We start from the raw sequence: 14,952 nt of genomic DNA, 5'->3' as shown, positions 1-14,952 counted from the left end.
CAGATCCCCTCCTCCGCTCCACTTCTCATGACTAGATCATTAATGATATGGAAAGGAAATACTCAGGTATATATACCATCAAAGGGTGTGCAATATAACTGCCCAAAACCCAAAACGTATCCACATACATCTCTTGGAACAGATGACTACAGTACTCCAATTCTTACACCAACACCAGTCTTCTGCTATCTAGCTTTTTGGCATGCCTCGGGAAACAACATAATATATTTAAGAGTTGCAGTTTATATGAATATATTCTAGTTTGATTTAAAGAAATATTTAATTCCTGTTAAAATTTTTTTTGGACTCAGGAAAAAAAGGAGAGTTTACCACTTGTGGAAGAAGGGGCAGGCGACTCAAGAAGAGTACAGGGATCTCGTTAGGTCGTGCAGAGAGGAAATGAGAAAGGCAAAAGCCCAGCTAGAACGCAATCTGGCCGCTGTTGTTAGAGACAACAAAAAATGTTTTTACAAATATATTAATGACAAAAAAAGAGCCAAGGAGAATCTCCATCCTTTATTGGATGCTGGGGGGAACATTGTCACCGAGGATGAGGAGAAGGCTGAGGTACTCAATGCCTTCTTTGCCTCAGTCTTTAACAGGCAGACCAGTTATCCTCAGGGTACTCGGCCCCCTGAGCTGGAAGATGGGGACGGCGAGCAGGATGAACCCCCTGTAATCCAAGAGGAAGCAGTCAATGACCTGCTACGCCACCTGGATGCTCACAAGTCTATGGGTCTGGATGGGATCCACCCGAGAGTGCTGAGGGAGCTGGCGGAGGTGCTCGCCAAGCCGCTCTCCATCATTTATCAGCAGTCCTGGTTAACGGGGGAGGTCCCGGGCGACTGGAGGCTTGCCAATGTGACGCCCATCTACAAGAAGGGCCGGAAGGAGGATCCGGGGAACTACAGGCCTGTCAGCCTGACCTCGGTGCCGGGGAAGGTTATGGAGCAGTTCATCTTGAGGGCACTCACAAGGCATGAGCGGGACAACCAGGGGATCCGGCCTAGCCAGCACGGATTCATGAGAGGCAGGTCCTGCTTGACCAACCTGATCTCCTTCTATGACCAGGTGACCCGCCTAGTGGACGAGGGAAAGGCTGTGGAGGTGGTCTACCTGGACTTCAGTAAGGCCTTTGACACTGTCTCCCACAGCATTCTCCTAGAGAAGCTGGTGGCTCACGGCTTAGACAGGCGTACTCTGCGCTGGGTCAAAAACTGGCTGGACGGCCGGGCCCAGAGAGTTGTGGTGAATGGAGTTCAATCCAGTTGGCGGCCGGTCACGAGCGGTGTTCCCCAGGGCTCAGTTTTGGGGCCGGTCTTGTTCAATATCTTTATCGATGATCTGGACAAGGGGATCGAGTGCACCCTCAGTCAGTTTGCAGACACCATCAAGTTGGGCGGGAGTGTTGATCTGCTCGAGGGTAGGAAGGCTCTGCAGAGGGACCTGGACAGGCTGGATCGATGGGCCCAGGCCAACTGGATGAGGTTCAACAAGGCCAAGTGCCGGGTCCTGCACTTCGGCCACAACAACCCCATGCAGCGCTACAGGCTTGGGGAAGAGTGGCTGGAAAGCTGCCTGGCGGAAAAGGACCTGGGGGTGCTGGTCGACAGCCGGCTGACCATGAGCCAGCAGTGTGCCCAGGCGGCCAAGAAGGCCAAGGGCATCCTGGCCTGTATCAGAAATGGTGTGGCCAGCAGGAGCAGGGAAGTGATCGTGCCCCTGTACTCGGCCCTGGTGAGGCCGCACCTCGACTACTGTGTTCAGTTTTGGGCCCCTCACTACAAGAAGGACGTTGAGGTGCTGGAGCGTGTCCAGAGAAGGGCAACGAGGCTGGTGAGGGGTCTGGAGAACAAGTGTGATGAGGAGCGGCTGAGGGAACTGGGGTTGTTTAGCCTGGAGAAAAGGAGGCTGAGGGGAGACCTCATCGCTCTCTACAACTCCCTGAAAGGAGGTTGTAGCGAGGTGGGGTCGGTCTCTTCTCCCAAGTAACAAGCGATAGGATGAGAGGAAATGGCCTCAAGTTGCGCCAGGGGAGGTTTAGATTGGACATGAGGAAAAATGTCTTTACTGAGAGAGTGGTTAAACATTGGAACAGGCTGCCCAGGGAAGTGGTGGAGTCCCCATCCCTGGAAGTATTTATAAGACGTGTAGCTGAGGCGCTTAGGGACATGGTTTAGTGGGCATGGTGGTGTTGGGTCGACGGTTGGACTAGATGTTCTTAGAGGTCTTTTCCAACCTTAATGATTCTATGATTCTATGAAACTGACATCTTTCAAGAGTCAGACTCTCTGGGGAAACTGAGGCACTGGGTGCACTAGGGATGTGACCCCAAATCCCAGCAAACCCTTAAGTGTTCCCAAAGAGAAACCAGCACTTGTGGCTCCAGCAAACACTGCCAGCCAGACACCCTCCTTTAGGTTTTAGTTAAGTGCTAACCAACCAGAAATATGGTCCTCTTCTTCCTCACTGACACATGCCCGAGTCCCACAGCATGTCTCAGAGGAGACAACCTGTATCAGCACTGCCAGCATGTCCCCTGGGTGTCTCCGGTCAGCCTCACTGGGGACGTGAGCAGCGGGACCAGCAGGGAAATAAAAGCACTTAGAAGAGCAATGCCCATCACATTTGGTATTTTATCAGGCTTCCACTTCTCTTTTTTAATGTACTTTTAGGAGATGGGAAGCATTGCTCCAGGTTTGGGCAGAAAGGACCCCAAAGGGAAAGAAAAGTCACCCACAAGCCTTGGAGGCACAGGCAGATACATGCAGAAATAAACCAGGGAAAAACCAAAAATGCCCTTAAAATATAGTTTTGTTTCTCTTGCAGTTGCTTATTTTACTGCAGAGGAGTTTGAAGTTCTCCATTTCCTGGGAGTGTTACAGGAGCAGCAGAGTTGAGACACAAGCTTTTAATGAAGTTTATGTAAATTTGGGTATGTTTATATTTAGCAAAACAGATTTAGGAGTACTAATAAAGCAGCAGATGAGGCGTAGAAAAGAGCTGGTGCAGTTTTCCACCACTGTTATTTTTTAGCTTCCTCCCACCATTCCCAGAGAAGAGTCTGTTTCTGTTGCCAGTTTCCCTTCAAAACAAGTGCTTTTGAAAACCCGTTTATCCCTAAGTGCTGCTGAAGCATCTCACCGAGTTGCAGTTCAGTTGCACCACACCGCCTTTCTTCTGTGAGCAACTGGGGGCAATTCAGCCCATATTTCCTTTCCCTTAAACCAAATTAAATTTTCCCAACTCCACTGACCGACCTTTGTTCACTGACATGGCAGCATTGAGACAGGCCAAAGCGAGGCCAGGCTTTTCGTTATTTATAGTCAGACTGAAGCTGAAGCAGCCTTTTCCTTTGGGAGAAGGGTGAGGGTTGGTGCAGCCATCCAGATGTGCTGGGCTCAGATGCAGAGGTCTGCGCCGTGGATGCCGAGGATGCAGGATGAGCCTCATCCCTGGGGATGTGGGTGGAGGATGAGGCAGAGCTGGCACTGCCCAGTGATGGGTGGTGACCGATCCTGTGCTTGTGGCTAAGAGAAGAGCAGGGGCCACCAACAGAGACCTGTGACCAATGCACCCTTCTGATGCACCACCTGTCCCCTGAGAAAGCAGCAGGTCCATCTTTGAAGACCATGGTGGAATGATACATAGAGAAGCAGGAAAATTTGTGGGTGCCAGGTGAGGACAAAGAATGTGATGGGTCTCCAGGTCCTCATCTATTGCGTGGGAAACCTGCTAATTAACCATGACTATTAAAATAAGAGCAGGCATGTGGTGCATTGCCCGCTGTCCATCCGCACATCGCTGTGACCTGGCTGTACGGTGCTGACAAGTGCTTTGACTTTGCAAAGCGAGTGTGCTTGGAAGGGGAGGGATGAAGGAGGAATGAAGCGAGGCCCCATGACCTGCAATGGCCTGAGGGCTGAGCCAGAGCTGTCCATCTGCATCCCAGAAACACCACTGAGGGGGTCAGAGGGAAGTCACGGGGATGATGGGTTTCATCCTGTCTCTTACTTCAGCAAGCCAAGACCTCCACAGACACACTTGGGTCTACCTGGACATCCCCTTACAGATGGGGAAAGCCAAGGAGCAGAGACAAGCGACTCAGCAAGTCCTCGGAAGAAGATGCTTGGGAGTCCCACCTCTCCTGACACCCTGCTGCAACCTCTTTAAAATATTTTCTGCTCACCCCAGGAGCGTTTATCTTAAGAAATGAGCCAGATTTGGGCCTTGTCGGCATTATGCATTGCTATGGCAGTAACCTCCAACGCAACCCAGCAGCGTCCACTCAGGATATTCCCTACCAGATCTGAGTCGCAGAGCTGCCGAGCCCCCCCCTGGGCAGACCCCACCCGGGATGGGGTTTCCAAGGAGGGGAGGGTGGTCCCAGGCCCCATTTTGAGCAAACCTGTCCTTATCAGAAAAGAGCAGAAGTCCTTTGCACACGCAGGGGAGTTCACATTGAACATAGCTGCCAGTTGCGCACATGAACCCAATGAGATTTACAGGCATATGCCTGTATCAGCTGGATGACTCACGCTCTGTGGGCTGCATCCAGCCTAACTGAACCATTCATCCAGCCCTGCTGGTTCCCTCCCTGCCCCTGGGGTCCCTCATTGTGACCACGAAACTGCTCCTTTTGGCAAAGAAGAGGAGTCTTTGATACCATAGATTTCTACATTTGTCAGAGGTCAACATGAAACAGAAGGTAATACAAATTATTACAAGCTACTAGGCAGAAGATGCTACAGAAATACCAAGAAATTTTCCTATTTATGCCACCTTCATGCTTCTCATTTCATTAGCAAAAGGGGCAGGATCTAAATCTAGGACCGGCATAGTCAAAGCTTAGGTTCGAGATGGGGCTTCCCCGCAACCCCACGGCCCCTCCAAATGAAACAAAGCAACGAGGTGATAACAAAAGAGCAAACGCCCCCCCACTGTTTCCTGCCCACCTCTTACATCACTGCAAGGCCAAATTCCTGCCAGACGGATAGATAGCCAACAGATGGGGGTCTCACTTCTTGTCTGCGTGATTTAATGGGCAGCAGACACACTGCATGAGAAAACCACAGCCACTTTCCTCCAACTCAGTCTAGGTCTCAAGTTTTCCTCAGGGAGCCCATTTCTACAACACAAAGAGAGTCCTGAAAACCCCCATATATTGGCAAGCACTCATGATATTTATTTTTTTTTACAGGAACCAACCATCTGTTTTACCAACATCCACCAGTGCTTTAATGCATGCCGGGGAGAAAGCTTGCAGAAGCTGCATGTTAGTAAATCAACACCAGCGAGCTAAGCATTGTATCCAGATTTTAGCTACAAGGCTCTGACACCAGGAGCAAGGAAATGTGATCCATTGAGATCCATTAATTAGGCAGGCATGTTGATCAGGGAGTTTTGTTTCTGGCAGGGCTTCGGGTCGTGCCGTAGCTGTTGGGGCATCTGAGACCATCTCCTCCCAGGGAGGACTTCAAAGACCCAGTTCAGTGCTGTGGAAGTGGCCCATTAATGATTTTTTACCTGGTCACCTCCTCTTTGCCTCTGTTTTCCTCCAGCTCATCTGGGATGAATCAACAGTCCAGCCTGATCCGTCACTCTTATGGGGCTGTCCAGAAAACCACCATGAGCATCTTCAGGGCATCTTCCTTGCCACGGACATGGACTCATGGTATTTGCAGGCATCCCAGTTTCTGACCAGTGTTTCCCTAGGGAGGAAGGGACAGCCCAAAGGAGTTGGGCTGGAGCTGGGTGGGCATCTGGAGGGGAGATCTTGGAAACAGGGGGGCGGTTCTCAATCAAAGATACCTTTGGAGGAAATGGGCTTTTCCAGGCCACCGTCACTCAAACGCAGTCTCAGGCGCCTGAGTGATCCCGTTGTGTGAGGTGACAGAGGGATGGGAAACCAAAAGCCTCTCAGGAGTGATGGGTTCACAGCATTTTGACTAAACGCTGAACCTCACTTGAATTTCCAGCTGCAGCTTCTTTTCTCTTCAACCTGAAATGAATCTAAATATCGCTAACTTAAGGTGCTGGAGGAGGAGGACATTTCTGGAAAAAAAGCGTTTGGTCCAGGAACCAGCTGTGATTGCTAAATTAGGAGATTTAGACACATTGAAGAAAAAGCAAAAAGCCTGACTGAAAAGCTAAAAATACAGCCCGAAACACGGAGTCTGCCTAGGAGCTGCATTTTCATCCTGCTTTACTGTGGACCCATCCAAGGAAGAAGGGCACTGCAACCACAGACCAGACCCACAACGTTCATACCTACATAAAAGATGCAAGACAGCAGGAGATAAGCCAGCCCAAAGCTCTCCCCTTAGGTATCACACCCGAGCTTTTGCAAAATTACAAGCATGAGCAAGCCATATCTGGGACAACGCGTGATTAGAAAATGCAAGAGGGGCTGAGCACAGCCACTAGCTCCTGCTGTCTCACGGCTGCCCAGGGCCAGCCCTTGCGCCTGCCAAATTAGAAGGGGCTGCTTGAGGCACCCCAAGAAAATGTTATCCTTGCCCCAGGGCAAGTACCAGAGGCACAGAAGATGGTGCTCAGAAAGGAGATGTTTTCCTGCTCTTCTGTTGGTTATCAGCTTCAGCACAAGTTGATTATCCCACTAATTGCTGACCAGATGTCAGCGTGATGCTGAGCTCCCAAAATGCATAAGGGCTTCTCCAGCTGAGGGCTAGAGACATCCCACCTGGTGCCCTTTGCCAGCCAGTTGTGGTGGTCCAGAAGGGAAGGAGCTGGGGGAACTGGTGAGTGTGTTGACCAGGGGATGCTGCAGATTACCGCATCCAGCTCCTGATGTGTCAGTGAGTCTTGTTAATCCAAGTTTACATTTTAAAAAGAGAATAGGAACTTCCAGGCAAGAGGATTTATATGCAAGGGCTTAGCAGTTAAATTTATTCATGGCTAAACTGAGGAGCCCAGAGTTATTAAAGCATGAAATTGTGCCAGTCAATTAAAGCGTCAATCATAGCCAGCTTCATTTAGGAGAGCTGCTTTAATCCCAAGAAAGGAACATTTTTTTGGCCTAGTGAGAGAGCACATTGACTTGAAGTTGGTTTTAGTGAAATAGCTGTTCCTCAGTTACTATTCAAAGATTTGCCAATTTTTTTTTTATTCTTTTTTTTTTTCTGCTGTGCTCCTTCCAAGGTGACTTGTGTTATGCTCAAGTAGAGACACAGATGCAATTTGAGCTGGAGATGGAATAACTCTAGTGGGCTACACAGCAAACAAAAATAAACAAGAAAACTGATCAAAGAGACATTTAAACTGGCAAATATCAGAGTTCTGGGATGTCTTTTGCTTTTAAGCTTATAACAGATTCTTCTTTTGTTTTTAAAACTCAGCAATTAGATTATTCTGCTTGTCACTTCATGCAACATGTGTTTGTTTTATTTGCTTTTAAAGCCTTTTTTTCCCTCTGGGCTGAAATCCCAGAATGCTTACTGCATTAGTGGTACATTTTTAACTAATGATGACTGTCCTTTGGCCCTAGGTGTGGCACAGCTATATAGAGCAAGTCACATACCTGATCATAATGAATTTATAGTCAGGAGAAACATCTCCAGAGGCGGTTTACCTGAAGATGAATGTAAGCCTATGTGCTGAGTATGATCTTTTATTCTTTCTTCACCAAAACTCATGAAAACTCATGAGACAAAACAGTCTTGGGTTTGGAGGGAAACAGGAGCTCAGGGAGTCCGAACACTTGGCCAGGCTTGCACTGTAAGTCATAGGTGGAGCTTGGTAGAGAGCCCAGGTGTCCCGCTAACTCATTTGTACACTACATTCCCATTGATGACCAGCAGCAGGTATTTCACTTGAGCTGGAGGTATTTTGGAGGTGGGGGAAGCTTTGGGTACGCTTTCCAGCAGCGAAGTAGTAGTGTGAGAGTTGGCAAGGTTGGTGGGAGGAGGAGGTGGTGGCTGACCTGCCTTTGCACCATTCCCCTTCGTGCAGAAGGGCCCTTCCAGTGCCAATCCCGGCTGTGACATGAGCCAAGGGGAAGGGAAAGCTTTGGGTGATTTAAGACTGAAATTCAGGCTCCAAGGCAGCTCTGGACCCCTCTCTGACTGCAGTGGATCACACAAGCTTTGCGGTTATTCCTGCACCAGCACAGCTTCCCATGGTGAAAGCCCTGGGTGCACCCTTATCGTGGTAGGAGTGAGGTTGCTCGCTGCAGGACAGGCTGGCTTATATTTAGCGTGGGGCCAGCACACATGTATAAGCGACTACCGGTTATGCATTAAAGAGCTGTCACTTCACATCTGGGGGGTTCAGGAACGGGCATGAAGCAGAGACCTTTAACATCGGGAGTCTGGGTTTGGTCCCTCTGCAGTGGAGAAGAGGACAGACAGCTGGACACAGGCTGTTCTGCACCCGTTGGCCTCAGGGCCAGAGGGCAGTTTGGGACAAGCTTGATTTCACAGCATACATGGGGCCTTTAGGCCTTTTCTGGAGGTTGCAAACACCTCTCTCAACCTCAAGACGCCTCCTTAGAGAGCCCATGTGCAACACACACATCTCTTGCATGTTTCTGAGCCTGTAGCTGTACTTTGTGCAGGAAGGAAGGGGGATTTTTTTTTTTTTATGTCCTGTGGGCTGTTCCTTTTGGGAGCTCTCCTGTGCTGGGGGTGTGCAGAGCCCAGCTGGTAAGGTAGCACCAAAGGCAATAGTATTTAGGACTACCTACGCAGTAAATTTAGGTAGCTTGACTTGAAATTCAAGTTCCTGGGGCCAAGAAGGTCAAGGCAGTTGCTTCAATACCTGCTGTGGGAGAAGGGCACGTGGGTGCACCAGTCCCACCTGCCCTGCTGGGTGCAGAGGTAGATAACCTCTCTTTCCAGTTTGTTCCAGAGCCCTGGACACCAGTTGCCCACGTTGATACATGTGTTTCCTCCTATCTCCTCCTTTGGGAAATGGTTCATTCCCTTTAAGAAACAGCTCAGGCATGGGTCTGGGGATGGTCCACCCCAGGGACCAGGCTTTGTAGGCACTTACGGGTGAGGTTGCATCAGGTTGGGCTCCCACTGCTGCCCCAGCAAGCCTTGCAACTCAGGCACCGCTGCATGGCCCAATGCCACGCTGCAAGACACACAACACACAGGCACACACAAGGAGACTCTGAGGGTCATGCTGTTGAGACATCACTCTGCCTGTGGGACAGTCCTCATGTTGTTCTGGATCCTCGGAAGATTGCAAAAAAACATATGTGCGCATTTAAGAATCTGTAAGTATAAATATATACCCATATGCATTTGTTTATGTGTTCGTTACAGCCACAGCATTGCTATGTGAGGCCCAGAGAAGACAGAGGCCAACAGTTGTGTAGGATGGACACAGCCACCCTGACCCAGAAGAGACAAACCTTGAGCCCTATGGACATGAGCCCCTTTGTGCTGCTTAGCCGGGTGGCTTGAGATGCCTTCCAGGAGCAAGCTTTAACAGTGTAGGTGTAGCCTGAATTTTCCCACCTGGGCAGTCCCCTTGCCTTGCCCAGCCACAGTGAGCCATCAGGGACAACCCAGACAATCAGGTTTTGTGTGTGTGAGCATTGGCTGGAAGCTCACATGAAAACATCGATGCAAGTCCACACCTCTTTTTTTTTTCCTCCTGGTGCCTTGCTTGAGATCTTGGGAAGGGCACGTATACCAGTGTCCGTGCTCTTCTGGTCACCTGTGTCCAGCAAATGGGTCCAAACTAGAACAGGCGAAGGGGAGAGGAACAAAAAGTTTGTCTTACAAGAGGAGAAAAAAAGATTTTTGGCTCATCCCACCTAGACAGTGAAAGCTAAGACATCATATGATTGCTCTCTATAAATATCCTGAGCAGGGAGTGCAAAAGGTAAGCGCTGGAAGCAAAGAGCCATTTCATGGAAAGGTCTTGCTGCCAAAATGGAAACTGCCCAGACCTTGCGGTGAAGGGATCCAGGCTGGGATGGAGAGGGGAGATCTTGGGCATCGCAGTTGTGAGGGTCTGAAAAGCTCTTGAAAAGGCAAAAAAAGGGGGAAAGCTTGGGGGAGCTTATTCTTCAGGTTGGCCTTGATACGCCCGAGAAAGGGGTTGTATAACAAGGTGTCTGTGAGGACCCAGGAGGTCCCTCCAGTCCTCCAGCCCTGCCTCCATAATGAAGATAATAGCACTTCATGCCTTGCAGGGGGATGAGAGACTAAGTACATTGCAGAGGGAAGAGCACTGAGGTGCGACAGTGATTGGAGCATTATATATACCTGAGACAGTTGCATCTAGCTGTAATTTGCAGTATTAAAAACAAGCCTATTTAATTACTAGGCTGCAGACTATTTTTTCCTGTTCCCACCTGCCGTGAGATATTGTAAGAAAAAAATAGCACATGTGCAAAGAGAGCCTTAATAAAAACTTTGGAGAAATGTAAGTGGGTCTTATCTCCGTAGGTATCAAGGTAACTTTTCTTGGTACTAAAAAGAAATTTTTCAAGGCTGGCTGTTTGATTTATTGTCCAGATCCTAAACTGGAACATTTCTGTCTTAGTTTTGGCAGTGAGAACAAAAGTACTAAGCGTAAGATGTCCGCATTGTTTTTCATTTTGCTGATGGATGTTTTGACAGTCGAGAGACTTGTCGCTATGATCTCTTTTTTTCTATCACTTATTTTTATAGGACGTTGGGGGGTGGGGAGAGAACTGAACTTCCCATCAGCTAGTGGCATTGTGTCAGTCAGAGATTTTTTTTTTTTTTTTTTTTTAAATCCCAAATAATATCTTCTCAGCTTTCTAACAGCTGTGATATTTTTGAAGTGTCACCGACTTAGTCCTTGTGGCATGCAAAATGTTGTGTGTGTGTATTTTTAATCACTGACTTAAAATAAAGTTCACCCCCAATTTAGGATGACCTCATTTGAATCTGGTTGGACCCCCCTGGGTCAGCTTTGACCCTGATTTGTCAGGTTAGTGAGGCTGAGTAAGCTAAATTTGCCAGCAATGAGACTTAAAAACCAAGGAGCCATGTCTTTTGGGTCAGCGCATCACCGATGGGGAAAGTTGATGTCCCACAGTCCCACTTTTACATGGCCAGCTAAGCATTTCTGCATCTATCACATTCAAATTAAACCATGAGAATGCTCTAAATGGCCACTTCAGCCCAAGATCTTGAGCTGGGCAGAGAGGAGGGGAAAGCTCATGCGCTGGGCCAAGACTATCCCTGGGTATCCCAAAATAGAGAAGTAGGTGGAGGTGCACCCATAGGAGACCCAGCTGTTGCAGGATGGATGCTATAATCTAGTGCATCAGCTTCATCCCAGGTCTGACCCTTCGAGAGTTTCCAACGAGCACTGAAGTACCCGCAATTTTCCCGTCAAGGACCCATCTTATTTCTCTCTACTTTTCTGTGCTAGAAATTGCAAGATTTCTAACCCGTTTTGTGGTCTGATTTTAATGGCATCACTGACACAGACCATGGCAGTCCCTGTATATGTGGGATTTCTGAGTCATCGCCAGCCAATTACGCTGAGTGTTTTGACCCAGCTTTCCAAGACACGGCTACAGCTCTAGCTGTGGCAGAGTTATACGCAGACACGATAGGATTCATCTGTTCAAATGCAGATACCTCCAATGTAGACATCTGCTCTGAGTAAGTCCCTGTGGGCTCTTTTCATAGTGCCTGGAAAGCAACAGTCAGTTTAGGGTGGAATTAATCTCATCCACAACAGACGTCCCCACTGGTTCAGGAGAGTAACTTCCTGAAAGTGTTTATATCTCCCCAGCAACGGCAATGGGAGCATTGTGTCACTACCTCAAACATAAGGGGGGATCCAAAATGAGGTGACACGAACCCACCTGTTTCCATGGTCTGTGGAGAATTTTAAATTGAACCTCAATTAAGAGAAGTGTTTTGGTGACTCTGGGTACCAGAGAAGCCTGTGGAGATAAGCTGTGTGTCTTGATACTGCGAGGATTTGGGAATCCATTGCTGGTAGGGCCTGTGAAAGGTAAAAAAACCTAGTTTTCTAGCCAGTCATGTTCGTATTCTTTTGAAGTATTTCCTGAAAGAAATTCAAGGAAACTTCTAGCCTTTTATGTCTAGACACCATCTCCTATAAAGTTTAGATCCCAAAATGCTCTCCTGGGAATAGGCTGTAGGAAGAGATGGTTCCGTCATGCTATGCTGTGACCCAGAAGAAGAAAGGGAGTACGGCCTCTTCAAAGAACTGCAGCTCACGCATTTTCTCTCCTTTTTACTCTGCTGAATTATTACTGCTGTGCTAACAAAGCCCATTTTGATTGCCTGAACCGAGTACCTAAATTCTGCAATGTGGGAGTGAACTCAGCCGCGAGAGCTGTGAGTTGAAGAGCAGGTTGTGACTGATATCTGGGCAAGTCATGGTACAAGAGGAGCTGATTCAGATGCACAACACGTGCGTGCCAATTCTTGCGTGGGGAGGTTGCCAGAAGAATATCTCCCCAGGCTTGACATGCCCTAAATATTTTCTTGCAAGATTATCCATCAGAGCGCGGGCTGTTTTGGGTAGCAACCCGCGTATGGCGGTGGCCATGCCCGAGAGTTGCTAGCTTTTAGATTTGAGCACAACTTGTTTTTGTCATTTATTGCAAAGTATTATTGGAGTAGGGGAAGGCACAGTTCCCTTCCCCTTGCCTCCTCTTGCAGCTGTATTTGGTGATTTAGGAGACTTGGTGATAGAATTCAAACCTAATAATGGGATCGTGTTGATGTATTGATTTACCCTACATCTGATGGTTGTACTGCTTTATTCTTCTCTGGGCTCAGTAGTATTACTAGTAGTTCATCTTTGTTGATACGTCTTTCCTTGAAGCTTTTTAAAAAATGTATTCGTGAGTTTCATAAAACATATGCGCTATATTAAAAAAACAGAGGTGGAAAGGTGCTGCATCACACTGATTTCAAAAAACAACACACATCCTGAATTGTTATTTGCTTGATTTTCTTTCCCTGATCTTTGGTTCTTGCAGCATTTTCTCACAGCAATATTTTTGCTTTCTCCGTCACGTCTCTATTACTCCTGCTAACATTTTTCCGACCACAGATGCAACCCTAGATTCATTCTGAAAAAGGTATTACACGGTGTTGCTTATTAGAAAACACCCTTACATTGTAAACTAGTGAGGCAGGAAAAGGCTGAATTAATTTTTGGAGGGTCTTTCAGCTAAAATCTGATAGTGCCAGGGATTTTCTGGTTAGGACCAGTTTTCAGGAATGTATTAGGTGCCCAAGAAAGAGAAATGCTTTTTCTTTCCAGCACTCCTTAATGTTTTTTACTGTTCCTGTTGTTAAACTAAGGACTCATCATCATTAGACACTTCTAGGCAGTTTTCACTTAATTACCAGTGGAAAAACATGAAGAAGTGAGGAAGAACAGCGAGACAAACTAAGAAATCTGTCTCCCAATGGGATTTGTAAGTAACCTGTTATTTTGGCACCCAGACACATACATGGGTGGTGGGCAACACAGTCAATACCTGCTGGGGACAGACGCCTCTTTGTGACCATACCAGAAACACTCTTCTTTCTCCCAGAGTGGCGTGAACAGCTCCTTACAGAGACAGGCATTGCCTCTAACAGTCCACTTCCCAGCTACTTTGAAGGCAATTTCATCCCTTGGTTTGATCCTGCAATCCCAAGCCCCATGCTAATTATTCTTAATTTAAATGATGTGTTTATTATATTGCTGCTGTGGAGATGCTACAGCCCTGGCTTTATGATGCCAAGGTTTGGCAGCCTTGAAGGCTCAGAGGGTCTCTGCACCCTTCGCCCAACAGTCTTCCACCGTACCAGGAGGACATTATGTCCTGGCCTGGATCTGAGAGCTGAGACAGCCTCAAATCTGATCCAAAGTGCGGTTTCAGTTGTTTCCCTATGGACTGTTGTGCTGGCAGGGCCAAGGAGACCATGCACAGGTGGGGCAGGAGGGGTGGGTGAGACGTCGGTGGTCCCCAGGGTGCTGGGTATTCAGGCTGCACCGCAGGAACAACGTGCCTGCAGGCACCATTGAACACATCAGTCTGTTCGCACGCTGGATTTGCTCTTGCTAAAGGCTGTTGGCATTTTGATATCTTTTGAAGATATAACAGAGAAGTGAGTCCTGAGAAGTGACAGCACTAAACTCTGATTAATATCTCCAAGGAGCTAGATAGTCAACCAGAACCATTTTCTTTAAGCTGCATCAATTTCCATATGTAGCTCAGAATTTTATTGACAATGCTGTAGAAATGTGTTGCTTGAGGAATATTTTTCCTTCAGCCTTTAAGAAGAGAGCTCCCAAAGCTCTGTTTAAAGATCCCAGAATATTCATTTCCATGGTAATTAAGAGGTGACTGTCCCACACGTTCCCATGCAACCCATACCTGAGGGTTCAGGTCCTCAGCTAGGAGGTCTGCACAGTCTTGAGATGGGAAGGAGTATGGCAACGTGAAGTTAAAGGCTGGTGGAAACCACAGGTAACCCCCATGCAGCTTTGCTAGGACATTGCAGGACCATACGCACAACCTGTTGTCACTTCTCATTTAGGGAGACCATCTTCTAGAGATGTGGCTGCAGTTCATCTGGGTATGTTCACACCAGGCACATGACATAAGCTGCGGCCCAAAGCTTTAGTGAGCGAGTTACATGACCGAGGCATTTCACAATCTAAAAATGTACATCTGGCGTTCAGATTGTCTGCATTCACACAGAAAAATCACAGGCTTAGAGCAGAGTCCTCGTGAGCTGTGCTAATGATTTACAAGCACACGGCTGTGTTGTCACGTACTGTCACCAAGTGTCTGGCATTTGGCCACCTTCTTCCTCCCTCTTTTCCAAATCGCTGTGTTAACGGACCACTGACTGTGTTCGAAGGGTCACAGATGTGAAGATAAGAGTGGCAGAGAGGCTGAAAAAGTGGGTCCACATAACGCGGTTTTTATACAGCCTTTCTTGTCACCTGGAAAGA

At 47.9% G+C, this 14,952-nt stretch overlaps 1 protein-coding gene across 1 annotated transcript; it reads left to right on the top strand.

Annotated features, from left to right (window-relative positions):
- The first annotated feature begins 399 nt into the window (after positions 1-399).
- Positions 400-4,151, top strand: LOC109279821 (RNA-directed DNA polymerase from mobile element jockey-like). Its single transcript, XM_019474966.1, has 2 exons — positions 400-1,737; positions 4,020-4,151. Exons 1-2 carry the CDS (start codon positions 400-402, stop codon positions 4,149-4,151), a joined length of 1,470 nt encoding a protein of 489 aa, XP_019330511.1.
- The last annotated feature ends 10,801 nt before the right edge of the window (positions 4,152-14,952 follow it).

Source organism: Aptenodytes forsteri, unplaced genomic scaffold (assembly GCF_000699145.1).
Source record: "Aptenodytes forsteri isolate BGI_AS27 unplaced genomic scaffold, ASM69914v1 Scaffold236, whole genome shotgun sequence".
NCBI classification, from domain to species: Eukaryota; Metazoa; Chordata; class Aves; order Sphenisciformes; family Spheniscidae; genus Aptenodytes; species Aptenodytes forsteri.
Note: the sequence above shows the minus strand (reverse complement) of the source record. Positions and strands in the feature narration are given on the sequence as shown.

What these genes read in the sequence shown, in the direction of transcription:
- LOC109279821 (XM_019474966.1), top strand. Translation starts at nt 400, where the DNA reads ATGAGAAAGGCAAAAGCCCAGCTAGAACGCAATCTGGCCGCTGTTGTT. An exon ending in TGCCCCTGTACTCGGCCCTG is followed by an intron (nt 1,738 to 4,019) that starts GTGAGGCCGCAC and finishes CTCTTACTTCAG; the next exon opens with CAAGCCAAGACCTCCACAGA.